Source organism: Heloderma suspectum, chromosome 3, assembly GCF_057233095.1.
Source record: "Heloderma suspectum isolate Gila_16-S chromosome 3, 16-S_ref, whole genome shotgun sequence".
In the NCBI taxonomy this organism is placed as follows: domain Eukaryota; kingdom Metazoa; phylum Chordata; class Lepidosauria; order Squamata; family Helodermatidae; genus Heloderma; species Heloderma suspectum.
The window spans coordinates 247,761,139-247,787,397 of record NC_139460.1 but is presented as its reverse complement, the minus strand read 5'-3'; the positions used below and the strand labels follow the sequence as shown (position 1 = coordinate 247,787,397).

The 26,259-nt window shown below is 40.2% G+C and overlaps 1 protein-coding gene across 9 annotated transcripts in view; it reads left to right on the top strand.

Annotated features, from left to right (window-relative positions):
* Nucleotides 1–26,259, top strand: part of ATRNL1 (attractin like 1) — a 920,708-nt gene that overhangs the window by 269,178 nt on the left and 625,271 nt on the right. For 8 of the 9 annotated variants that reach the window (XR_014789465.1, XR_014789464.1, XM_084846134.1 and 5 more), the window contains one exon: nt 9,443–9,536. Coding sequence is in view for 7 of the 9 variants with exons in the window: in XM_084846134.1 (XP_084702260.1) it covers nt 9,443–9,536 (94 nt within the window). In the remaining 2 variants the exon portion in view is untranslated. Of the gene's footprint in view, nt 1–9,442; nt 9,537–21,147; nt 25,642–26,259 lie in introns of those variants that run through there. The other variant, XM_084846140.1, reaches the window with a different exon arrangement.

Genomic DNA, 26,259 nt, shown 5'->3' with positions numbered 1-26,259 from the left:
ATGGGTAGGAAACACATAGCCATGGTGTTATATGTGGCTCCTCATGGCCTTGAGTGTGGCCCCTGCCACCCCAGCTGCTGCCCCTGCACTGGTGAAATTTGGCAAAAAAAATGGGTGATGTTATGCCTCTGAAATTTGGCAGCAGAGACTCAATAATGCAAAATTTAGCTTGTTTTCAAGCTACATGTGGCCCTTTTGAGCCTCTGTAACAGTATGCTGCTGAATTTGGGCAGCAAATAAACAATTTTTTTTTTTTTTTTTTTTGCCACTATGGGTGGTGTGGCAGCAGGAATGCCACACCATCCCAGAGTAAACTGCCCAGAGCAGTCCAGGGGCTGGACATTGGCCTTCTGACCACCTGAAGTTGCCCACTCCTGACTTATAAGGATGAATATAACTGTACAATGGTCAGATGTGATACAATCAATACCATATTAACTATTTATAATAAAGGATAATGAAAATATTCAATTATTTATTATTATTTAGTACATTTCTACTGAGCAGTTTACAAACATTTAGATTTGAGCAAAATATAGTCGTGTTCATTGGCAAGGATAATTGATTAGAACATCAACAATCTAAACAACTTTTGGCTCAGAAAGCTGTTAGGTGCAGTTCTAACATCTACCTTTGACATACTAAAGTCATCATCAATTTCAGATAGGAATAGTTCATATATAATAATCCTGACTTAATTAACAATAGCTTATCAAGCAGAGAACAAGGGTTGGGTATGCATGTTTCCTCCTCCCCTTGTGTGTTGACTTTGGCAATTTGGCCATGGTTTCTTTAAACCACAGTTTTCTGTTGCATCTGAAATTGAGAACTGTGGTTGAGTGGGCAGTATCCAATGATGCCATTCTGCAAACTCAAATAGGGTTAGCAGAGCTTCACTGAATCTTTTCATTGCGCAAGTGGTTGCCCATTGCTCTTGCGCAACCAGCTTTGCAAGCAGTTGCACAGTTGGTTGCACAATGGATTACACAAGAGCTATGCACAATGGGTCACACAGGCATAATGCACAACCACTTGCACAACTGTGCTTGCGCAAACACAATTTTAGTTGGAGTCTTGCACATAGTTCAGGACCTAGTTTCTGCTAGAGAAACATCATTTGCGCTAACAAAATGACACAGTTAGTTACTGCTCATTGTCTGTTTACTAACCTGGAGCTGAAACCATGGTTTGATCCTTGTTTTAGAACCTGGTTAGTAAAATAGACATTAATCACAGATCCTCATTTGGATGTAATGGGGAAACTGCGGTTGGAAACCATGATAAAAGTACCAAAGTAGGTGCATGAGGGCAGGGGGCTGAGGGTGTGTGTGAGGATCTGATGCTCATTCCTGGATTTTTATGTTCATTCCTGGATTGTTATGATCAAATTGATTCATAGTGAATTTTTGTTATGGATCATGTCTTCATGTAACAAAGGTGCTGCATGTTTAAATTTTCCCTGCCATAAAATTTCTCCTAACCATGGATTGTACAATAGGAAGAGGGCTCAAACCTAATCATCTCCCTGACACGCTGCTTTTCTACGAAGTATTGTGTTACATTGGATTAGCATACAAACATGCATGCTCCACTTGCAGTCTGAAATGGTACAATTCCAGTTAATGTGTAGCACATAATTTATCTGCATGTAAAAATCAATTCTAACTTGCTCTCTTGACCTAGTAAATACCAGCTGTCATCGCATGAAGGTACATTCATAAGAAATGTAAATGCAAGTTTATTAGAAATGTTCACCACATAAAATTGGCAAGGTAAAATAATTCCATTAATTTAAGACATTAATCATGAAGATACAACTAGACTAAGGTGTGGTCAATGTAGATTTACTTCTTTGAAAAGAGATTTTTGTGTTTTAAGAGTTGAGATCCAATCAGCATGATTGTTCTGGTACAAAACTGCCAGAACATGGTTTTAAAATTAATCACTTGCTATTGAACTTTTCCAGATAATTGAAGGGGGCAGGAACAATACAAGAGCCACAGTGGGGGCATGAACCGGCAGCCTGGCACTCTCTGGCACCGCAGTCCACCTGCAGTGATCATGCAGTCCAGGTTAATGGCTCCTTCCATGTTGTTGGAGCTCAAATTAGCTGCTATATGCACTTCCCTGTTGAGTACAGTGCTGAGGACAGCTCCAAGTTCACATTGTCATGGTGGTTTAGAAATGCCCTCAACATGGAACTGAATGGTCAAGTTTGAGCTCTGTGGAGCTAGGGATGTACAGATTTGTAAAATCCATTCTGTTCGCAGTTTGCAGATTGTCAGGTGCCTTTCATTCTGCCACCCACTCAGTGACAGAATCAAGTTTTATCCATTTTTTTGAATTTGCACAAATTGGCGTTTGTGCAAATCCCCCCCCCCCCAATATGCAATTTCGTGCCTTAGCCTATGGGAGAAATCGCATTTTCGGCCAATGTTATTTTTATTTTACATATTTTTCTACAATTAAATTTGTGTAAAATTCTGGAAAGTAAAAACAACAACACCACCCCAGTTTGCAAATCCATGGAATCCATATGACTCAGGAAACTGGTATGCTGTGGAATCTGTGGGGCAGATTCATAGCAATCCAAACTCATGCGGTTCTGTTGCAGATTTCTCTGACATCCCTGTGTGGAGCTACATGGGTTGTATTCAGTGCATTCTGTCCACCAGCAGAATGGTTGGGATTTCCCCTTCTTTGTGCACTCATCTGATGGTGGAAGTGATTGCCCCTCCCCTTGAGTGTTTGCAGGGGGTGTGGGGGGAGAAGAAGAAAGGGAAGCCCCATTGCATGAGCAGAAGTCCACTTGCATGACGTTGGATGGAGCCCTGTGTGCACATCGTATTTCCTGTGGAACATGCCACTGGGCTGCATAGCTCTTGCATTTTTGTCTTGCCCATTAAAGGACAGTCAACCATTAATATCCATTCTTTCAGTGTTTCACAAATTTCATGACTGTTTTAATGCTCAGCACCTTTTTCCAGCCTCCTGTAACTTTGAAGAGGGATTTTGGCAGAAACCTTTTTCATTTAATGTGACATTTTATTTTGAGCCTTACATAAAACCTTATAATTTTGAAACAGTCATCTCAATATGCTTTATGAAATTGGGGCTGGCAGACATATGTTTCTCCTTTGAACAGAAAGAAGATACGATATATTATCAATCCCTAGGATGTCCTAAGGGATATGATTATCTCACTGAAAACACATCCTCTGGAATTAACTTAGTGATATATAGAAGCTGTTTGGGGTAATATGGATTTGTTAGTCAGCAAAGAGAAAGGATTACTTTTATTAGAATACAGAACGCTCACACATAATTTGTGGGAAAGACACTGTGTGCATGTTTTCTGTGACTGAATGCCCTGTGCCTATGCTGTGCCTATGCTGAAAAATAAAAAATAAAAGTAACAAAGCCACACAGAGTTCAGCACTTGAGGCAAATATTACAGGAAAGATCTAGAGAAAGGAAATGCGATCCTCTCCTTCTTCTTCCTCTTTATGTTGTAATTTTAATTGATTAGATTTATAAGCATTTAGACATTGACTTTTTGTTCATGTTTAACTATTTTTGTAGAGTATGGAGTTCTTTTTAGGACAGTACTTATTAAATTATATAAAGGGCACAATCGAAATGTCTGAGAGGGGCCATCTTGTCCTTCACCTCAAGCAGCAAAAAGTCTTGGGCTGGCCCTGGGGATGGGGGAGTGGAGATTAATGCGCTCAAAGTCCTTCCCCACAGTTCCACACCCTCTTCTGTTTCTTCTCTCCTCCCCATCCCCAAGAAGTGGGGCTGGATGCCTGGCTGTGGGCTTAGGATTTTCAATCCCGGTGCAAGTGAGAAGGAGATGGAAACAGTGCCCTGATATGTAATTGCAGAGTGCCTTTGAGATGTGGACATCCATATCTAAGTATACTGGGCTTAGAGTACTGTTCTGAGCAATATGTTCATGTAAAGGGAAGCTGGGCAGCAGTGAGTCATTTGTGCCTTGATACCTTTGTTGCCATGGCCATGCGCTGCATGGTAGGGGACCCAAGGGGCAGCTTTCATGTATAATTAGAGAGCTCTCCTCTCCCCTCTCCAAGAACATCTATCAAACTTTGGCTGATTTTCCTCCATCAGCCCCCTGCGCCCTGCCAGTATGCCATCCCACAGTGTTCAGGAGGGCCCCAAATCATCCAGAGAGGGTTTGCAGGGGGGCACAAATGCCTGCTGGTAGGAGAAAGGGACAGGAAGCTTTCCTTCCATGAGCTAAAGTCAATTTATTTTAGGATCAAAGCCATTAACCAGGTTTGGACCACATGCCTTGGTTCATCATAGGTTATTTAACCCACAACAAGCTGTGGTGTCTGTGGGGGTTGTCCTGTTGTGTGAAGCCAGCAAGCATGGGTTATGTGAGGGTTAAACGACCATGGGTTATGGGAGTGTTGTTTAACCTTCCCATAACCCACACTCACCAGGTTCGTACAACATGACAACTCCCGAGTGGGGGTCGTATATTCAAAATAAGGACGAATATGGTGTAAGGGGTTTAGCTTCCCACATATGAGTTTATTTTTATGAGAAACATTTGAGAGAGGACAAAGACTAATTTTTATATCTATCAAGAAAATGCATTATGCCAATATATAAAATAAGGATAGTATGTTGCCAATACAGCAAATAACATGTTATTATCTGTTCTTCTGGTGTATGTGCAAGGACCTGTTTAGACAAACCAGAAATTGGTTTAGTTTCACATAGTTGCTGTGGTCTGCTGCAGCAAAAATATAATTAGATGCCTAATGCAGCTTAAAAGCCGGACTAAAAGCTTTTGTATGCAAAAGCCTATCTGATGCATACAGTGGACGGAACAGTTAATTAATACACATAGCAGTGTACTGGAGGTAGTTTTACAAGGTGAGACTAAAAGACAAAGGGTGCATCTTAATTACAAAATTGGCTTGAAGTCTGAAGTCTCTCAATTATGTTTTTGAAGATTGATAGAACTGAAAGAAAAGGATATGCAAGATATATAAAAGAAAAGAGAAGCAAGGAGTTTCTTGGGTGACCAAATTATATTTTTCCGTAATAAGAGCTCATTAGGCTACGCTAGCCACACACAAAAATGGGAAAGGAATATGGAACTTTGTCACTGCCATGAAATTCAAAACTCTTAAAACAAAGCTGAGAAATAGATAAATAGATCTGCTGACAAATTGTTTGCTATTAGCAGCTTCTCCTGTGAGATCAGTGAGCGGTAAAAACAACAACAACACACTTATTTAAGAGCTTTGCAAGAGCCTGTTGTTTTTGTACCAAATTAATTGGGAGGGAGCTTCATTTTTTTTTCCTTGTGGCAAGATATAACCCTAATTTGTAGAGTCTTCATCCCTTTGCCACTATTGTTGTCCGTGATATGTAAAAGCATGGACTTATTCTAGAAGCAGTAATCAGTGGAGATCATCTGAGACTTCCTGGAATCTATCTGCCATGTTAATCACATCCAGTTGTTGACGGCCTTGTTCCAATGTTGAATTTTGGCCTTCCTACTTCCAAATTCTATGTTCGTAGCCAAATGTTCATGTGTCTATATGTAGGCCAAGTTCATCTCTGAAACTGGGTACTGAAATGTTGTGGTGCCCATGAATTGAGAACATAAGGTCCACAGCCTCTCATCAGAGAGCTTAAATTCAGGATAGTGTCCTAAAATACAATTGCATGTAAGTAGGTTTCCCATTTTGCCTATTTGTAGTGCAAAAATAGGATAAAATAATTCCCATTTTTCACCAGAACTGAAAGTATTCAGTATATTCAATAGTTCAATGTCATTGCAAATAGCTCTTCTTCTGTTTGAGGTTCTTTAGTTATCTGACTGTCTTGTAATCATTTGCTATAAAATCAAGCACTTAAGCTTTAGGTTGTGGTAAATTAAACAGTACACATTGCTTATATTAAAAGCTCATTATTTCTTGTGCATTTGTCAAGGGCAGACAAGTGGGAAAAAATAAACACAGACATGCAAACATAATGAAGTGTAATGTATATTTCTCACTAAATGTGCTATAAAAACATGCCATTGCTGCTCCTGCATTTTTAAGTTAATACACAAGAATATGTATATTAATGGCATCTGAAGGGGGGTTGATAGAATTTAGTGTTAGACTTACCCAGGAAATATGTGCTGGTTTATTAGCAATTTATGGTATTTTGAAACCTGTTTATTTACACAACTGGCAGAAATATAGCTGCTGATTGAAGCCATGACAAATATTCATTTCAGAAAAAAGTAGAGACTTATCTGCCTCAAAATATACTGTTATGAATATCAGATATAGTGGGTGAAATCTAATGTTACACAAGTAGAAGTCCATAACAGGACTTTCTTTTCTCCTTCCCCCTGGGGCCCCCTGCACCTCCCCCCATAATCTGCTCCAGAGGGTCCTCCAATTCCCATTTTCCCCTGATGGCTGACCTGACGGCAGGAGGAGCTGATACATTCCAATATGTTTAAAGTTGCCAAGGGAGAGGGGAGTTGGTGGAAATTATGCCACTTTTCATGCAAGCCAAGGCTCGAAACGCAGTTCCCAGAAATGTAGCTGGTGCGGTTCTCTCTGCGCTGGCTATGTCTCTGTACTCAGAAACAGAACACAGTGATTGGGGAAAGGGTGCAGTCCCGGGGCAGGGAGGGGAGGACACCACAGACGCCACTTTATGCAGCTTATGCACCAAGCTCCTTCCCTCACCTTCCCCCAAATCCTCTGTCTATCTGAAAACACAGGGTGGCCAGAGCATTGCTACAGCTGCCCTGCATTGGATACTCAGCAACTTCAGAGGCTGCCGATTATTTCAATAAGATTGTGCCCTTTAGCAGTAAATACAAACCATTATGTTAGAAGAACTAAATATAGTTAGATTGCTGATGTCTATACTGCACCTTCGGATAGAGTTAAATATACTACCCTTACACTGAGCCTTAGTGTTTCACTTTTACCAAAATAGTTGGTAGGATGCAACATGTAGTTGATTAACCAGTTATTATTCAACTAAAAGTGTTCAAGAGATTAAAAAGGTGTCCCTGATTAATCAGGCAGCATTTTTTTTAAATGGTAATTATTTTTAATACAAGTAGTTACAAAAATTCTTTCAATGAGGTTTAGGGAATTTGCCCATGGCTAGCACAACTGATTATCAATGGTAATGCATTATAGGAGTAATGTATCCACTGATATACTCTGAAAGAGTATGTATGACTAATGAAAAATACCAGTAAGATTTGATCAGTCTTGCTTAGCCTCTGTTTTTGCTCTGACATAAAAATCAGTGCATATTTTGAAAGATGGTCTCATCATCTGTCATCAAAACTCATTTAATTTATGATTGATATTTGAACTCTCTATACAGATATGTAGATGCATACTTTATTTGGGAGAAATAAAGTTCATCGGGCTGATGGATTTTCAGATCATGCATAATGCAACAGACTCTAATAATAATACTAATATTACATTACAAAGAGACAGTTCTTTTCATCAGATACATGCTCTCAGTCATTACCTGTTCTAGCCAAGCTCTGCATATTTCCATACAAATGAGCTCTGCTAGTGATTTAGCAACATACTTCATATAGAAATAGGTCACAATTATCGTCATCCTAGGTTCTTTCATAAACTTGCATGGTGGGAAGTGCCACATAATTGCCATTTATTGTGTTGATTAAAGTACAAATTGAGATAAGACCTGGAACCATAATTATTCAAAGCACTAAAAACTGGTTCCTCAAACCATGAATTGAGAACATTTCCATCCTGTGTGATGGGGGTCAGTATGCTTCATATGATCCACAGTAATCCTTAGTTCCATTAGTTACTTGCATCTTGCTTTGTTTTTGATGATGTTTTATTTTTGAAAAACCTAAAGCGTTGGGCAGAAATGTATCTTCCGGGGCCTTGGTACACTTTGTTTTCTCATTGGGCAGTATAGAAATGAAATAAATGAATAAATATTTGTCCCAGGATATTATTACTTAGGTTGATGAGTGGCTCCATTACTTTCAGTATAATTACCTAGCTGAGCAGATGCTTAGAGATCCCACTCTCCCAAAAGGGAATGGAGATATATTCTTGAGTATTTAAAGATGGAAACTAATGGACTTTGTGGGAGGCAATCAGTCCACTGCACTCTTTCACCTATTTTCCAACGTTCCTTCAGATCCAGCATTCCAATTTCTGTTAACGAGGTGTGTATGTATGGAAGGAATAGAGGGCTACTTTGATTGTTACCCTAAAAGAGATATTATCACATCTCTGGTCCATATATAATCTAATGGTACTGAATTTTGTAAAAAGTTGTTTAATTCAGTTTATTGGTCAACAAAACATTAAAATGATATTACACAAAGCATAATATAAGATTACCCAAAATACAGAGCATTTGAGCCTCTATAAATTCCTTCCTAGGATTCTTTGCCTAAGCTGTGAATCCCGGCCAATCTTAATGTACTGAATGTATTACAATAAAAAAATTAGTCTTACCAGTATCACCAATTAATATATTAACTACTCGTCAACATATCTTATTCTGTATGTAAACTCACAATGGAATGAGAGACTTCAGGATTTTGTCAGGAATCTTTTATTATGTGTCATTTTGATTAGATATGTGTAATTGTATGTTCAGACAACTGTGTTCCTCAATATAAATTCAATTGTGCATTTAATTATCTGTCAATTGAAAGTGTTAATAATACAAAAAACAAGCAAGCAAACATCTTGATCACCTTCTTAACAAAACCCATCAATTTCTAGAATGCAGCTCCTAAAATGTGGAATCTAAAATCCCTTTCTGTGTGTTTACCATTATAGACAACAATTATATGAAGCTTGAATTGAAATATTGACTGAAGAACCAGCAGGGCCACAAAATTAGTGGAAATGCCACAATGTTGCCACTTCTTGAGCTTTATATGTCAGTGGTCCTTCCTACCACAGAATATAGGGTAGGATCTAATGTCCCACAAGTGGAGTTCCACTCACAGAAAAGCACTAACACCTGGTAGCCACTAACACCTGTCCCCACTAAATATGTTCTAGAGTGTTGGGGCTGGACCTTCCAGAACAGTGTAGGAGTTGGTGCAGGAGCTGCACTGGGAAATGAGAATAGGTGAAAATCACTTTTCCGAACCCCTTCTGTTAGTGGAGGCCTTTGCTGGCTGAAAGGCCTTTTCTTTCACAGACGAGCATCTTAGGATTCAACTCATAGTCATCAGTTTATGAACTGCATTCATTTGACAGTACTGGCATGCAAATATTACATTACCATTTAAATGTATTTTTTATATTTATATATTAACCACTTAGAGATGATTTTGTATTAATTGGTACATCAGAATTATTAATAAATAAATAGTACATAATTATAATATAGTTGTTAATTTTTTTCCTCTCTGATTTTATAGCTTGCACATGCAGTGGACATGCAAATATTTGTCACATGCAAACAGGAAAATGCTTCTGCACAACTAAAGGGATCAAAGGAGACCAGTGTCAACTGTGAGTACAAATAATAATGTCTTAATTGAAGTAAGTAGAATCTTAACTTTAAAGTACAAATAATTTAGCAAATCCCATTTTTGGTGGGATGTAACCCAGTTGGAATTACCCCCTTTTCCACTCTGGCATATAGATCACTGGCCCAGTAGACTCAGAAGGTTTGCTGAAGGTTTGCCGCCTATGGGGCCACACCAAACATGCATGCAGTCGCCGTAGGTGAGGCCTGACTGGAAGCCACATTGATATTTGTCCCAGGTGGCATAGCGGCCCCCTGAAGTGTGGAAGTTTGTACCACTACCCTGCCAGAGGAGTCTGGAATGGAGGCGCTGAGAGTATTGGGTTGAACCGTCACTGGCGCATGCACAGCATGAGAGACACCCATCATTGGTGGGAAGCTGTGGGCCATGGGCGTGATCCCCTGACCGGATGCACAGGGCAGTCCACCCAGGCTGGACAACGCTGCCCCAAAGGGCAGGCAAATAGAAATATCCTCCCTTGGAGTGGGGAATAGCTAACCCACACCCACCATCCAAGGAAACCAATGGAGGAGAAAGATGGGCCGCGCAGCCTAAAATGGCTGGCTTGCCCCTCCTCCCCTCCGATGTCATCAGCGAACACCAAATGGCGTTGGCCCACGTCTCATCCTCCCCCCCCGCCCGCAAAATCCCTCCCCGCCACCAGGCAAGCTGGACATGGGGGGATGGTACTTCCATGAATTTGTTAAATCCCCCTTTAAAGCCATTGATGGCCATCACTACATTTTGTGGTGGTAAATTCCATAGTTTCTCTATGTGCTGGTAGTCTTGTAATATGATGGCTTCAGTGCAGGGTGTCTATGGGAGGTGTAGTAGCATCCAGAAGCACCACTATAGATCTTCACATTTTAGTAGGGTCATCAGGATCCATGGATGTCCCTTAGATTCTTGTGCCCAAGATACTGCTGAGACAGTGCCAAATGTCTAATGTGGGTCTCATAGAAAGGGAAGGAAGAAGCTGGGACAGAGAGGACTGGTCACAGGTAAAGTCCAATAAAGATGGGGTTTGGTTCAGCTTGTAATGGTCTTAGGCTTTTTGAACAGGCAAAGTTTGTTTCTGAAGCCTCTCACTTCCAAGCTTCAGCAACATCACGCATCTCCAAGCTGGACAAATCTTATCCCAGTTCATCTTTGCCATAGAACTGTTAAAAGCAAACTTTTCTCCTGTATAAAGCCCATGTGTATAAAATTAGGAAGGGTTCCTAATTTATTGTTCTGTATTCAGAAAAATCTACTTGCATTTTTAATGACAACCAGAGACTGCAACTAAATATATTTTAAAAGAATCTAAAATTATTTAAGACTGGAATTCTCAATTCTGGATATAAAGATGTTCTGAAATAGTATATCTATTTCAATTCTGAAATATAAAGGTGTTCAAGGTTGGTAAGTTTTAATATATAACATGTGTGACAGTCTTGATCCTTTCTCCCCCCCCACCCTGCATTTCTCTTTATTGCTGCTGTGAAGAGGGTTTCCAAGGAAGTGTGCATATGTCTAGTTAAAGCAATGCAGTCAGTAGATTAAACTATATATTTAATGGGCTGGTACACCAAACAAGAATATTCCTGTGCATGTTCTCTTTCAAAGGCACATCACTTACTAAAATTATGTTCAAAATAATGAAGGAGTTGAGCCATTTTTAGTGTTGGTATATTTTAGATTTGTTATGTTCTGCACTACTACTGTTTGAACCAAGAACTATATACAGTATATGCCCAAACACTGGTAAGCTGTAGCTGTGGATATAAATGGTTTTCTCCACTTGTTGGGCAGGCCATTGTGTAATTTCAGCAGCAAGGCTATAAATCTGTGATTACTAAAGTAAGGATTTCCATGAAAATTTCAAACTTTAGCTGTTGTATTAAGTTGTATTTATATTCTTGTCAAGAATCCTATTGATTACAAAGTCATACCTGTAGGGCAGAATGTTGCTCCCCCTGCCCCTTCCTTTCTAACTGTGCATGGTGTGCAATGAATACCATGCCCTAGGATCAGAGGCTTTTAAGAAATCGGTGAGACTGTATAAAACAAATGATTTTAAAGTAGATAAAGCTATAGAAGTCTGGGGAGAAAAGGGTGCTTATCCTTCTCAAGGCAGCCATGCTTTTCATTCAGAAATGCCTGTTTTTGTTTTTCAGTTCAAATACAGTTAGTAAATTTAGTTAAGAGTTAAGACTTGAGAGTAATGTTATATAATGTTTCTAACTATTGTACAGTTTTTAATACAAGATCTGTCTAAATCAACAATGTGTATTGACTGCAGTCCTGAACACCATTGGTAGCTCACAAGATACAAGTGGGTCTATGGTTTAAACATTACAAATACTCTGTGAAACATGCGGAACACTGCTGCTACCTGACACTCTGACTTAGGCATAATGTGAAACTATGGTTTGTGCTAACCATAGTTAAGAACCCACACCATGGCTTGACCTTGCAGATATGTAACAGGCAAGCCATGGTTTAGAGCACTTATCTACTTTTGTTCCCATCTGCTCAGCATCGAGCTTCATAAGTTCACTCCTGGCCCCATGGTGCTCTAGAGGGAAAGCAGTGGCATTAACTGTGGTTTGTCAATGCCTTCTAGACTGTGGTTTCAGATCCTGGTTTGTTGGGCCCCAGACAAACCGCAGTTTGTGAGCAAGCCCATGTTTAGAAATGAAAACAAACCATAGTTTAGCTAAACAGAGAGAGCTTCAGCTATTGAGTGATATAGAAATGTAGTAAATAAATAAAAGAAACAGACCATGATCTTCTGTTATGTCTGAACCCAGCCTTCAAATAAGAGTCAGAATATTTCTGAATAATTCAACATATGATTAGGGTTGATGTGAAGTCCTTGCCAGAAACTCTGTTGTGAAGTATAGTGTTTCCAGGGATGTACCTGATGTGACCATCACCAACTGTTATAGCTTTTGTGTATAGCACCAGCATGCAGAAATATTTTTCAACATTGTTCCATCTGGGGAATGTAACATTTTAAACAGGCTCCTGCTTCCAAACATAATTTAATACCTCTTCTATATTCCTGATCTAAATAGTTGTAACAAAAATCTTATTAAATGCCTTGCCATCAACTATGAAAAGGTTATTAATGACCTCTTTCTGCTTTGTTCTTGTGCATGAGACATAGTTGGATTAATTTTCTTTAGCCTAGCAGGTAGAGATGTATTTGATATAATCCCATAACAAGTTGTCCATTTTACTGATTTCAGTGGCACATTATCCACATACTTAAAGGTAGTTTTGACCCTTTTTTTGTCTCGTCTTCCCTGCTAACGTTCAGGTTCAGGTCCCAGGAGGAAAAGAAATGGAAATTGTATTGCAACAACATTTTAAAAGCACTTCCTCTATCAAGAAAAGATGTGATAGAATCTAAGAGATATTTAACTTGGTAATGAATAAAATTATTTTACTAGCTGAGCAGCATTTTATGTTCCTGCCGGAAAAATATAGTGCTACAATGAGTCTCACATTTCTTGAACAAATGTATGGTTTTAAAACAGTGGGTTGGATACAAAGGTGCCCTTCTATACAGAAGGTGTCTTCTAGTCATGGAAGCGCTCTTTTACACCTTTGCCATGGTGTATCATGCTAGATTAGTGGAATGAAATCCAAAGATATTCTTCTGCAAGCACGTGAAGTACTGTAGAATTTACCTTTTTATATTGTAACACAAATGCCAGCTCTTTGAGGTCTAACCCTTTATCAGGAGATGTTTTGAAAGATTTCTACCTTTCTGGACCATTTGCTAATGATGTCCTTCCTGAGGAGTTTGTGTAAGGCAGCACGCTGTCAGCCGCGCCCTAGCGGTCTCTTTTAGTACACTCCCATAGCCAACTCAAGACACAGTCAAAAGGATTCTTTTCAAGGCTTTAACCCTTTTACAACTTAATGACTCTTTCAGATGCTAATCACCAGAGACTAAGCAATGAACCGCAGAGTAGCCTATGCTTCGGGTAGGCAGTTGATCCCTGTTTGAAGGAGAATCACTTGAAGACCCTGAACTTATGGGCTAGGGAGAGATCCTCCCTCTTTCCCTTGGGTCCACGGGAGGCGGCCGTTGCTTGCGCGCCAAACGGGCGCTACGCCTCCTTTCCGTGCCCTCCATCGCTCGTCGCTCCCTGCATCTGCGTCGAGCGTCTAGCAAGCCCCCCTACCGCACTTTCTCACTGCCAGGGTCACTATCTCAGGAATGCCAGCAGGAGGAATCTCTGCCAACTGCTGTGCCTGTGAGGGATGAGCTGGCTCCTCTCCCACGGATTGCTGATCCTCCTCAGAATCAGAACTGCTCTGGGGTTCTATCGGCTCAGTTTCCACCCTGACATACCCTTCTATTCACATGCAGCACTATTATGGGATTTTATATTCCTTTAGCCTTTTCAAAAGGTCATATCACCATACAGCATAGGAATCCCCATTTATCAGTGTATGCACGGTGATGCAGTATTAAGTAGGAGTGCAACAATATTTGCATCCTTTGGCTACTCCCCTTAGCTACAGTCCTAAGAATATATCCTTTAATGCCTATGGAGCTTTTTTCTAATTACATGGAACTAGAAGTGGGCTTTTGGTTCACTAGATCGGGGACATGTGTCTTCTGAGATATCTAGTGTTGCTACATTCCCTAAGCAGTATTGTATTTGAGAGAGAATTTAAATAAAAGATAGAGATAAAAGTGAAATACATCCTTTATGAATAGTAAAGCACTTCATCAAAGAACTATGCTGTAAATAAAACCCATTTAAAAATTGTCTTTATTTTTCAATATTCTCCCATATTTGTCTTCTTTCTACTTTTTTAATCTTTTCTTTTTAGTCAGTCCTTTTGTAGAATTTATTTCTTCTGCATGAGTTGTTTCCTTCCTTCCTAGTATAATTTATAAAGATCTCTTCTGAGGTAAGATATCTGATCCCCTCTGTACATACGAAGTAAGTATACTCTTAGGATATCCAAGTGTACATTTTATCCTGAAAAAGTTAATACCACTCTTATCTGTAAAACTGTCCAAATATGTTGTCCTTTTATTAGTTCACACTATTTTCAGAGGTAATCTAATATGGAGCTGAAGAAGAAACTATAAATACTTATGAAGATGTTGGATACTGGTAGTTGTAAGAATGCCTTGGGTATAGCAAATATTGTTCCTGAATTGTAAATACATTTTGGCATTAGAATGCAGTGAAAAACCAGATCTCTAAGTTGCTTCAAGTCAGTAACAGAAATCTTCCTATTGAGCCACTTGATTCTACAATCAAATGGCTGAGCCTAAATGGCTATATTTTTTTACACTTTGGTTGCCTGCAGTGATGACAATAACCACATTAATTGTTGTAGATTTTTATGATATGACAATGTACTGAAAGATGCACTGTCAGAGTTCCCCTTATGACCTGGACCCCCTGAACAATTCCTTAAAGACCTCTTGCCTCCTTAAGAGTCCCACCTTCCTTCTTTTAAACTTCCCCTTCCCAATAATGTGGGGTTTAGGCTGTAGATGTGGGGTGATTGACACCCCAGACACTTGGGGTTTAACCACAACAGTTTACTGATAAATTTAAAGCAAGCAGTCACAACTATAGGTATTTAAACAATGGAGCTGAGTGATACAAAAGGCCTTAAAAGAAAATAAAAGTTGCAAAATGCAAGTTCCTTTACGCTAGCTGTACTTAGACTTTTTCAGGCTGCTTCTTCCTGCTCCTGCTTCACGGTCTGGTCTCCCTGACTCTGCTCTTACTGGCTCTCTTTTTTATACCCTCCTCCCTCAAAACCAAAACTACTGCTTCAAACCTGAAGAAATGAAACTTAACTGGGGAATTGAAAATGAAACTTAACTAGGGAATTGAAACTACTCCTCTCAGGAATACCACCTCCCAACAAAAAACCCAGGCCTCTAAGCCTGACCCTTTTTCCTTTTGACTCCCTAGGCCTCAAACCTTCATATGCACACATTTTCAAGTTAGAATGCTAGCAATCAGAGAAGAAAATTCCTGTGATTAAATTCCTGTGATGTGGATGGAGTGTAGATAACTCACATGTTATCTGAGTCCACCTAGAGAGATCCCTCCAAAGGAACACTTAGTTGTTAGATGGTAATCTAGAATTTCTGCTGATCATTTGATACATATGACATCATACTCCACTCTGCTGCTCATTATTGATGAGATAATGCTAGTAATTAGAATCTGATGTCCAGCTTTGCAGGTACATAGATACAGCAAAAATCATTTCTAGATTTCTCCCTTGCAGAATTGGTTCTAGGAACCTCAAAGGCTCAGTATTGCAAGTAGGAAGCTATTTGTTTAAAGGCAAGAGTCTGATCTTATTCTGCTGTTTCAAGTAGTGGCCCAGTTCTTGTTTCAAACAGGAAAGCACTGACACCAGTGTTGAATGCTCACATGGATACTGCACCATGCTGAGTTAGTTTCCCCACAAATACATTCCCTTTTAGAGGCACAGGAATCCTCACTCTTGTATATTTGGGTGTACACCTTCTTGTCTCAGAGTAGGTGGCTAAACAATACTTAATTAATGTTTCCTGGGGGGTTTACTTGTGTTAGAAATCTGACATGGAGAACCTTCAGCAGGCCTGCAAAGGTTCCCCATCTGGCCCAGCAGCTGCTTCCCTCTCTGTAATGGAGGGAAAAGCTCTTATCTCCAATCAGCTGCTGATCAGAGATAAGTGCTTTCCCTGCATAGCACTGAAAATGGCTCCCTTTCTCAATGCTTAGCAGGGGAAAGCTTTCTCCTGTGGGCAGAAGTGGCTGAGTGATACATTCCTGCTTCCTTCTGAGTCTTCTTACGCATGCCCTGCTTATATTTGATTAGTCATGCAGAGGTTTGCCCTGCTTATTTGTGATTAGACATGATGTTCATGCTTACTTCTGAGTAGTTCTGAGTACAGGAACTCTGGGGGAAAGTGACCATGTTGTACTTGAGTTCTTGGTTCTAAGGGAAGCAAAAGCCGAGTGTAGTCAAACGCGTACCCTGGATTTTAGGAAAGCTGATTTTCATAAACTCAGAACAATGATCAGTAAGGTCCCATGGCAAGCGATGCTAGCGAGAAAAGGAGTCCAAGATGGGTGGGAGCTTTTAAAAAAGGAAATTCTCAAGGCACAATCACAAGCAATTCCAACAAGAAGAAAAGGTGGAAGACAACAGAAGAAGCCAATGTGGCTTCACAAAAAGCTTAGGGATGACCTGAAAACAAAAAAGGACACATATAGGAAGTGGAAAGAAGGCCAAGTAACAAAGGAAGAGTACAGGCAGATAGCACAGAATTGCAGGGATGGCGTCAGGAAGGCTAAAGCTGAGAATGAGCTGAGGTTAGCAAGGGATGCGAAAAACAACAAAAAGGCTTTCTTCAGCTACGTGCATAGTAAAAGGCAGAGGAAAGAAATGGTGGTTCAGCTATTAAATAAGGATGGCAAAACGATAACAGATGACAAAGAAAAGGCAGAGGTGCTCAATTCCTACTTTGGCTCAGTCTTCTCCCAAAAGAGGGTCTATGACCCCCCTGGCAAAGGCGAAGTACAGGCTGAAGGGGCAGGATTGCAGCTTGAGATTGACAGGCATATGGTCAAGGAACACCTCATTACTTTGAATGAGTTCAAATCTCCCGGGCCAGATGAACTGCATCCTAGAGTCATAAAGGAACTGGCAGAAGAACTCTCAGAACCGCTGTCTATTCTCTTTGAGAAATCATGGAGGATGGGGGAAGTGCCAGTTGACTGGAGGAGGGCTAACGTTGTCCCTATCTTCAAAAAGGGTAAAAAGGAGGAACCTGGGAACTACAGACCAGTCAGTCTGACATCAATCCCTGGGAAAATTCTGGAGCAGATCATAAAGCAATCCATCTGGAAGCACCTTGACAACAATGCTGTGATTACTCGAAGCCAACATGGATTTGTCAAAAACAAGTCCTGCCAGACAAATCTGATCTCATTTTTTGATCAAGTAACCTCCCTTGTAGACTGTGGGAATGCTGTAGACATCATATACCTCGACTTCAGCAAAGCTTTCGACAAAGTGCCCCATGATATCCTGATGAGCAAACTAGCTCAAAGTGGGCTAGATGAAACAACGATCAGGTGGATCCACAGTTGGCTACAGAATCGGACTCAAAGAGTGCTTCTCAATGGGACCTTCTCAAACTGGGGAGAGGTAACGAGTGGGGTACCGCAGGGCTCAGTCCTGGGCCCAGTGCTCTTCAACATTTTTATTAATGACTTGGAGGAGGAGGTGCAGGGAATGCTGATCAAATTTGCAGATGACACAAAATTGGGAGGGATAGCTAATACTTTGGAAGACAGAAACAAAATTCAAAGTGATCTGGATAGACTGGAGCGCTGGGCAGAAAACAACAGAATGACATTTAATAAGGATAAATGCCAAGTTCTGCACCTAGGAAAAAAAACCAAATGCACTGTTACAAGATGGGGGATACGTGGCTCAACCACACTACAAGCGACAAGGATCTTGGAATTGTTGTCGATCACAAGCTGAATATGAGCCAACCATGTGATGTGGCTGCAAAAAAGGCAAATGCTCTTTTGGGCTGCATTCATAGAAGCATCACTTCCAAATCCCGGGAAGTACTAGTTCCCCTCTACTCAGCACTGGTTAGGCCTCATCTGGAGTACTGTGTCCAGTTCTGGGCACCACACTTTAAGAAGGATGCAGACAAACTGGAGAGGGTTCAGAGGAGGGCAACAAAGATGATCAGGGGACTGGAAACAAAGCCCTATGAAGAGAGACTGAAAGAACTGGGCATGTTTAGCCTTGAGAAGAGAAGACTGAGGGGAGATATGATAGCACTCTTCAAGTACTTGAAAGGTTGTCACAGAGAAGAAGGCCAGGATCTCTTCTTGATCATCCCAGAGTGCAGGACACGGAATAATGGGCTCAAGTTACAGGAAGCCAGATTCCGGCTGAACATCAGGAAAAACTTCCTGACTGTAAGAGCAATACGACAATGGAACCAATTACCTGGGGAGGTGGTGGGCTCTCCCACACTGGAGGCCTTCAAGATGAGGCTGGACAGCCATTTGTCAGGGATGCTCTGACTTGGATTCCTGCATTGAGCAGGGGGTTGGACTCAATGGCCTTGTAGGCCCCTTCCAACCCTACTATTCTATGATTCTATGATTCTAGACATGCAGTGGCTTGGTGTTTGGGATGTTATTTAAAAGTGCTGCTGAGTGATTCAGTCCTACTTATTTCTGAGTAGACATGTAGAGGCTTATCTTGCTTATCTGAGAATCCTTCCTACTATAAATTTGTAACAATGGAATTTGGGAGGCGGTTGGATTTTTCAGACCTACCCACATTTGTTTGTGACCCCAGCCCCATTGGCTCCACCCATTAGTGGAATGCAGTTACCAAGAGCATATCTAAAATGGAATCTGGTCCTCAGGCCGAAAAAAGTTTTCCTATCCTGGTGTAAAACAAAAGGCTTCCATACTTCATAATCCAACTAACTGAACCTGATTTACTTCTCACTCAGCTGTATTTACAAGTTAAAACTATTATACATTGATAATATTCACGAATGTGAAGACTGAAGTTTATCATTGGTTACTCTGACTGGGTATGGAAGAGGAAAGAGTGGCCAGTTATAACCCACCTGCTGCAGCAGCCAGTGCTTAATTAGTAGGCAGGCTAACTGATGTGTGATGCTAGTGGAGCTGGGCTTTCCTAGTCTACATGATGCTGCTGGGGAAGTCATCCAGAGCTTTGGGCTAAAGCAGCCTTCCCCAACTTGATGCCCTCCAGATGTTTTAGACATCAGTTCCCATCTGCCCTGGCCAGCATGGCTAAAGGTCAGGACTTCTGGGATTTGTAGTCTAAAACATCTGAAGGGCACCAAGTTAGGAAAGGCTGGGCTATAGTGTCACCATTATGTGGATAACATACTGCTCTACCTCTCATTTCCATCTACTGATCCTAAGGGCTACTGAACAGGTAGTTTTGGGATGGATGAGGGTGAACAAGCGGAGGGTTAATTCAGACAAGATGGGAGGGACTATGGGTAGAAGAACTAATGAACCTGGATAGGGGTGTTCGGTTCTGGATTGGATTGTACATCCGCTGAAGGACTGTGTTTAGAGCTTGGTGGTATGCCTGAACTCAATAATCTGTTGAAGCACAGGTGGTGATGTTAGTTAGGAATGCCTCTTATCAGCTTAGGCTAATAAACTAGTTGCAATGCTATCTTGGGTTGACTGACCTTGCCTCCATTACCCATAACCTGGTCACATCCTGGATGGACTGCTGCTGTCTCTGAAGACCATTCAGATGTTTTAGCTAGTACAAAATTGGGCTGCTCAGATGCTTGTGGGACTCAGTGTTTGAAGCATGTCACCACTGCACTGGCTGTGTATTGACTTCTGAGTGCAATTCAAAGTACTGGTTTTAACCTTTAAAGCCCCACATGGTTTGGCACCAGATTACTCGATGGACTACTTGCACCCATATTTTATTTATTCATTCATTTCATTTCTATTCCGCCCAAGAGCTGAAGCTCTCTGGGCGGTTCACAAAAATTAAAACCAAAGAGCACACAATAAAACAATATGAAATATATAAAACATTAAAACCACAGTATAACAATACAACCAGAATAAAACGAGAATAAAACCTAGCAGAAGTGCAGGGATTTAAATTACAGATTTAAAAGCAAAGCTAAAAGTCTAAAGAGCTAAAAATGCTAAAATGCCTGGGAAAATAAAAAGGTCTTCACCTGGCGCCGGAAAGAATACAGTGTAGGTGCCAAGTGAACCTCACTAGGGAGCTCATTCCACAGCCGGGGTGCCAAGGAAGAGAAAGCCCTCCTCCTAGTAGCCACCCGCCTCACTTCCTTTGGCAGGGGCTCATGGAGAAGGGCTGCTGAGGATGATCTTATGTGCAGGCACATATGGGAGGAGGTGATTCTTCAGATAACCTAGCCCCAAGACCTTAAGGGCTTTGAATGTTAATACCAGCACTTTGAATCAGGACCGGAAATGGAAGAGTACTGGCGTAATATGAGCTCGCAGGCCAGTCCCTGTTAACAATCTTGCTGCCCTATTTTGGACCAGCTGAAGTTTCCGGACCGTTTTCAAAGGCAGCCATATGTATAATGCATTGCAGAAATCCAGATGAGAAGTTATCAGAGCATGGATAACTGTAGCTAGGCTATCTCTGTCCAAATGAGGGTGTAGTTAGTATACCAGCCTAACCTGTGCCTCAAGTGACAGTTCTGGATCATATGAACATATCTGTACCCCAAAATTGGCTTTTGAGGCCCTGCTCACAGACCTGCCAATAGGTAGACGAGGACGTGAGGCAGGATCATTTTGGTGGTGGCCTCCCACCTATGGGACCCCCACCCTAGATTTTGGGCCCTTCCTTGTTTTCTTTTACACAGCTGTGAAAACATTTTTGTTTCAGTCCTCTTTCGGTTTGGGTGGGGCTTAGTTATAGCTCTTGTTTAAATTTTGATATATTTTGTTATAATTGGTTTAGGCCGACATTTTATTACTTCACTGTATTATTATGCTGCTCTTCTGCTTATTAGATTTCATGGATTTTAGGTGGAATCTTTATTATTGTCAGGAGCACCCTAGCTGCCTCTTACAGTCCCCCTCCAAAAGCCAACTCTGGACACAGACGATGAGGATTCTTTCCAAGGCTTTATTCCTTTATGACTCAGAACTGCTCTGGGGCTCTATTGGCTCAGTTTCCACCCTGACATATTATATTATAATATATTATATTATATTATATTATATTAGTTGTAATATCTGTGGTTTGTAATCCCCTTTGGAAGATTTTTTTAGTTCTGAAAGTCTTTAAATAAATTAACACTGTAGCTTGTGTCACAGTCTATGTATTTCTGACAACAGAGGCACACAAAATTGGTTGATGCCCTGCCTATCTCCTCCTTTGCACTCCAATTTAGTGTTAGGCAAGTTCTTCTACAAATTAATCTTCATCTCTTTTCCTCAGCAAAATATAGATCTTTAATTTCTTATTAATGGCAGTGTTGAGTCTCAAACAAGTGAAAAGAACAGTTATGGCTCTGTCACATCCCCTTTACTTGGTAATTTATCAAGCAAGAAACACTCCGTCAGGTTTATTTCAAAGGGATGCTGAATAATCAATGAGATTGTTTGCATTTTTTAAACCTTCATTCCATTCAGTGCCTGAGTTATTTGGTATAAATATAGGGCAGACTTTTAGTTCTACTCTAAGAACTCAAGGGAGATGAAGTTGCAGGAAACAAATTTATTAAATTAATAATTAACATATAGAAAGTCATAAAATTATAGTTGTAACTAATGCAGTGATGAGAAATATGCAGAGGCTTTTCAGTGCAGGGAAGAGTTACTTGTTTCATGATGAATAACATCATGATGGTGCCAATAACAGGTGACCAAGTCATGTGTCCAAATACCTCAAGTGCAGTGGTTTTGTAAAACTAAATAAATGAAGGACTTGTTGGGGCTAGTATTTGTAAGTCTTTTGTCATTAGGTTCAGAGGTGGTTGTTGGACTTGGGGTGATTTGCACAGAAGGGTTATAATTAAAATTAGAACAACCCCTTTGAAAAACGGATGTATCATTCCTCCACAATGTTGTACCACATTTTGGGAATAAGATTTTAATAATGACATTATGTCTCTGTTAGTCTTTGACCTCTATGGAATTATGGGAAATCCATGTTTGTTCAATGAGATAAATAGGAAGATAACACCAAGAGAGATGAAGATAAAAGGGAAAAGAGATATTTTTGCGTGTCAGCTAGGAAAGAAGGTTATGAGATCACAGCACTGGTTTCAGGCAATATTACTGTAGTCAGAGTATTCCAGAAAGACTTTTCATATGTCATAAACGTGTGTTCCTTTGGATGTAAGTTAGTCACTCCTCAGTTATAGGAGATCTGCTATCCAGTCATTATTGGCAGGCAGAGAATAGGATTTCCATAAGACAGGATACCCCGAGAAGATACTGATGCTAGGGAAAGTGGAAGGCAAAAGGAAGAGGGACCGACCAAGGGCAAGATGGATGGATGATATTCTGGAGGTGATGGACTCGACCTTGGGGGAGCTGGGATTGGCGACGGCTGACAGGAAACTCTGGCGTGGGCTGGTCCATGAAGTCACGAAGAGTCGGAAGCGACTGAACAAATAAACAACAAACAAAATCAGTTGTTTATCAATGAAGACACAACATTGAATCCAGCTCACACGAGTATGCATGCACATGATGATGGAAATCAGTATCAGTGGTCTGTGGAGGACATACAAAGTGAAGCTAGCATCAGATTTGGGGTTTTGGACCTGAGGCTTTAATAAACCAATGTGAGTTTTTAGACCTCTTAACTGAAATGGCATTCATACTGGAAATTATGAGGAAAGAGATACTAATGACAAAATGGGGATGAAAACAAGCAAAATTAGTACAAGTACTCATAACAAGTTTTGTTGTGTTGTTTGTTCGGTCTTGGGTGTCCCTTCACATGATCATCCTTTGAGGCTAGGAATGATGTACATGTATGTGTGAACTGGCCCTGTGATGTTGTTGGAAAGTATGTCTTGATGAGTTTATCCTCCATTTTAGATGCTGGAAATAATACTTGATGATATCAGTTTCTCTAACAACTGGTTCTGTCCAGTGCAAGCCTGTGTGGTGGAGAGCGTTGTACTTGGACTGAACCAGGAAAAAGGAAAGGAAAGGTTCCTCCTGTGCAAGCACCGAGTCATTGCTGACTCCTAGAGGGACGCCGCTTTCGCTGGCATTTTCATGGCAGACTGTAGCGGGGTGGTTTGCCATTGCCTTCCCCAGTTGTGACTACCTTTCCCCCAGCAAGCTGGGTACTCATTTTACTGACCTCGGAAGGATGGAAGGCTGAGTCACCCTGAGCCAGCTACCTGGGACCCAGCTTCTGCTGGGTTCGAACTCAGGTTGTGGGGAGAGTTTCAGTTGCAATACTCCCACCTACCACTCTGCGCCACACAAGGCTCTTGAACCAGGAAAACCCAAGTTCAAATCTCCACACATCCATGGAACTCAGTAGGTAACCTCAGACTAGCCTACCTCACAAGTTTGATGTATGGATAAAATGGGGAAAATACTTGCATAACTTTTTAAGCTCCCCAGAGGAAGGAAATGTGACCCAAATGTAGTAAAATGTTTCTGCAAATACAGTGGACTGCAACAGAGCTCAGATACCTAATTCCCAGGAAGTATGAATGAAAAATAAAATAATATGGATCAGGTGTTATTGAAGCCTCTTAATTCAAATTGTCAATTTCCATAAAACTAATATTCCAACTGAATCGGCTTGCTGGTTTTGGAGATAGTGGCATTTGTTTGTTTGTTTTAAGCATTTATATGCCACTTTCAAAGTAGTTTAAAAAATTAAAATAACAGTCTTGATATGCAGTACAACAACAAGAAAATGTGTATTTGCATCTAGTAATAGAGTTGAGATATTTTCTTTGAAATGAAAACAAATGAATAATTACCCAGCCTCTACAGAATGTATTAAAAGAAATTGAACATATCCAGAAAATGCATGAAGAACAGTTCCAGAAGCCAAGTATGTTAGTAGTGGAGGGAAGAGGGCAGCATGGTATGTATGATTTGCAAGCTCATACTCTAAGAGACATAGTCAGAGCAGAAGCTCTGTGTCTTTCTCCTTCAGTTTTCAGTACACTTAGAGAGAGCACACAGGGTTATTGTACTACTTTAGAATTGCAGCCAGAACAACCTGAAACAGTTAAAAACACCAAGGTCACTTAACTGAATATACTGAAATGTGTAGTTCCTTAAATTTGGAATTAATTTCTCAAGACTTAAGGGCAATTTTAGGGTTCATATTTTTTTGTATAAGAGCAGGCTTGGCTTAGGTATGGAAAAAACCTGTAGAATTTTTTTGGTAGGGATAGATATGTTGAAAGTGAATGCACTGATGTGGATCAATGGGATTTGATCAGTGGTAAATAAAGCCTGTTATATAATTTTCAGAGTTTGTGTTGCTCCACTGCATAACTGAATTATATGTCATCATTTTTGTTTGGTTCCCAGTGAAAGTTAGACTGGGTCAATAACAAATTTCATAATAGCTGTTTTTGTTTAAATAAGGGCAGAAAACATGTTGCCATGAAAAACAAAAACCAATCCCAGTGTTCTTTTACCTGTGCTGCCCTTACTGTTGTTGTTGATATCTGCTCCCTTGAGAGAATGTGTACTGTGGACTGTATTTAAAATATTTCTGATGTGATAGTTATTCTGTTTTTCTGCAGTCAATCAATATGTTGTATAAATTGACTTTCAGTAAAGCCATTTATTGAGCTGTCACATTGTTCTAAACAATTAAAAAAGTCAAGTTCCTGCTTATCTGAATGACTTTTTCTAACAATAGGAGGCAGATAGAAAATGTGAAGTATTAATGAAACTATAGTTTGAATAAAGTAATCTCTAGTGGCGAAATGAAAATGCGACCACTGCCAAGGACCCCTATAAACTGCAAGTTCAATGGGTTTTTTTTGTGATTAGTCCAAGAAGAATATTTTTAATTATAGAGCAACACTTCCAGATGTTTTACTTCATGCTGATATAAGTATTTTTCAGCCCCCTGGTATTTTGCAAAGATGGGGTTTGGGTAATGAGTAGGCAGTGTAAACAATCGGGGTAGTAACCTTCCGTAATGACACCCTGAGAAGTTCTGCTTATCAGAGATAACAATACTGGGCAAGATAGGCCAATCTTCTCACTTAGTATAAGCCAGGTATAACAGATCAGATGACAAGGTTTATTTATGAAAATTGCTATTTTAATAATTGTGTTTGTGTGGATGCCTACACATGGGTTGGGGATGGGAGAATTCTTTTTTCTTCTGTCAGTTCTGTTAGGCTGAGTCAGTCATTATTCCTATTCACAAAGATGAAGAAAAGAAACTTGCTTTCATAAAAGCTAGGTTGGGTTGTTACTGGTGATAGTATGTGTTTTTTAGAAGGCTCCTGGTATAGCAAAGATTGCTTTCTTCTTCTTCTTCTTCTTCTTATGGCATCTAATGGATGTAATATGCATCCACTTACTGCTGTTTTCATTTTCCATATTTTAGTCAATAGTGTGAAGTGTGAATAAAGAAGAAACATTTTAGCTATAGTGTTTATCTTTATACTTGAAGACAGAGAGTAGCCTTTCATGTTACATTTCCATCTTGCTGCCAGCTATCACTAATGCCTGTTGCTCTGGTACTCATCAAATCTATAAGAAAACTGTTATATAAAGAGAGTGTAGTAATTAGACACTGATAAGAAAAGAATTTCACATTGTGACAAATACAAAATGGGAAAAGCAAAATTTTCTTTGTTCTGATTTTTCTCGGTTTTGCACTGTTATCAACATTGCCTGTTGATTTTATTCTTAATTATTTCTAAATTCTGTTTGTTCTGACATAGTTTTTCTTTGCTTTAACCTTAGTACTGTCTTTAATTGCCTACACAAGGGTGTCAATTGCAGGTTATTCCTTCCATGTATCTCAGAATGATTAGGCTGTCATTAATAAATGTATCTGCCAGTGACATGGTGTAAATTGAACTCCTTTTATTCAGATGAGACAAAAAGAAAAATCAGTAAGCAAGGATGTGGAGATGCAAGAACAGAATTCAACTCCACATAATAAATAACAATACT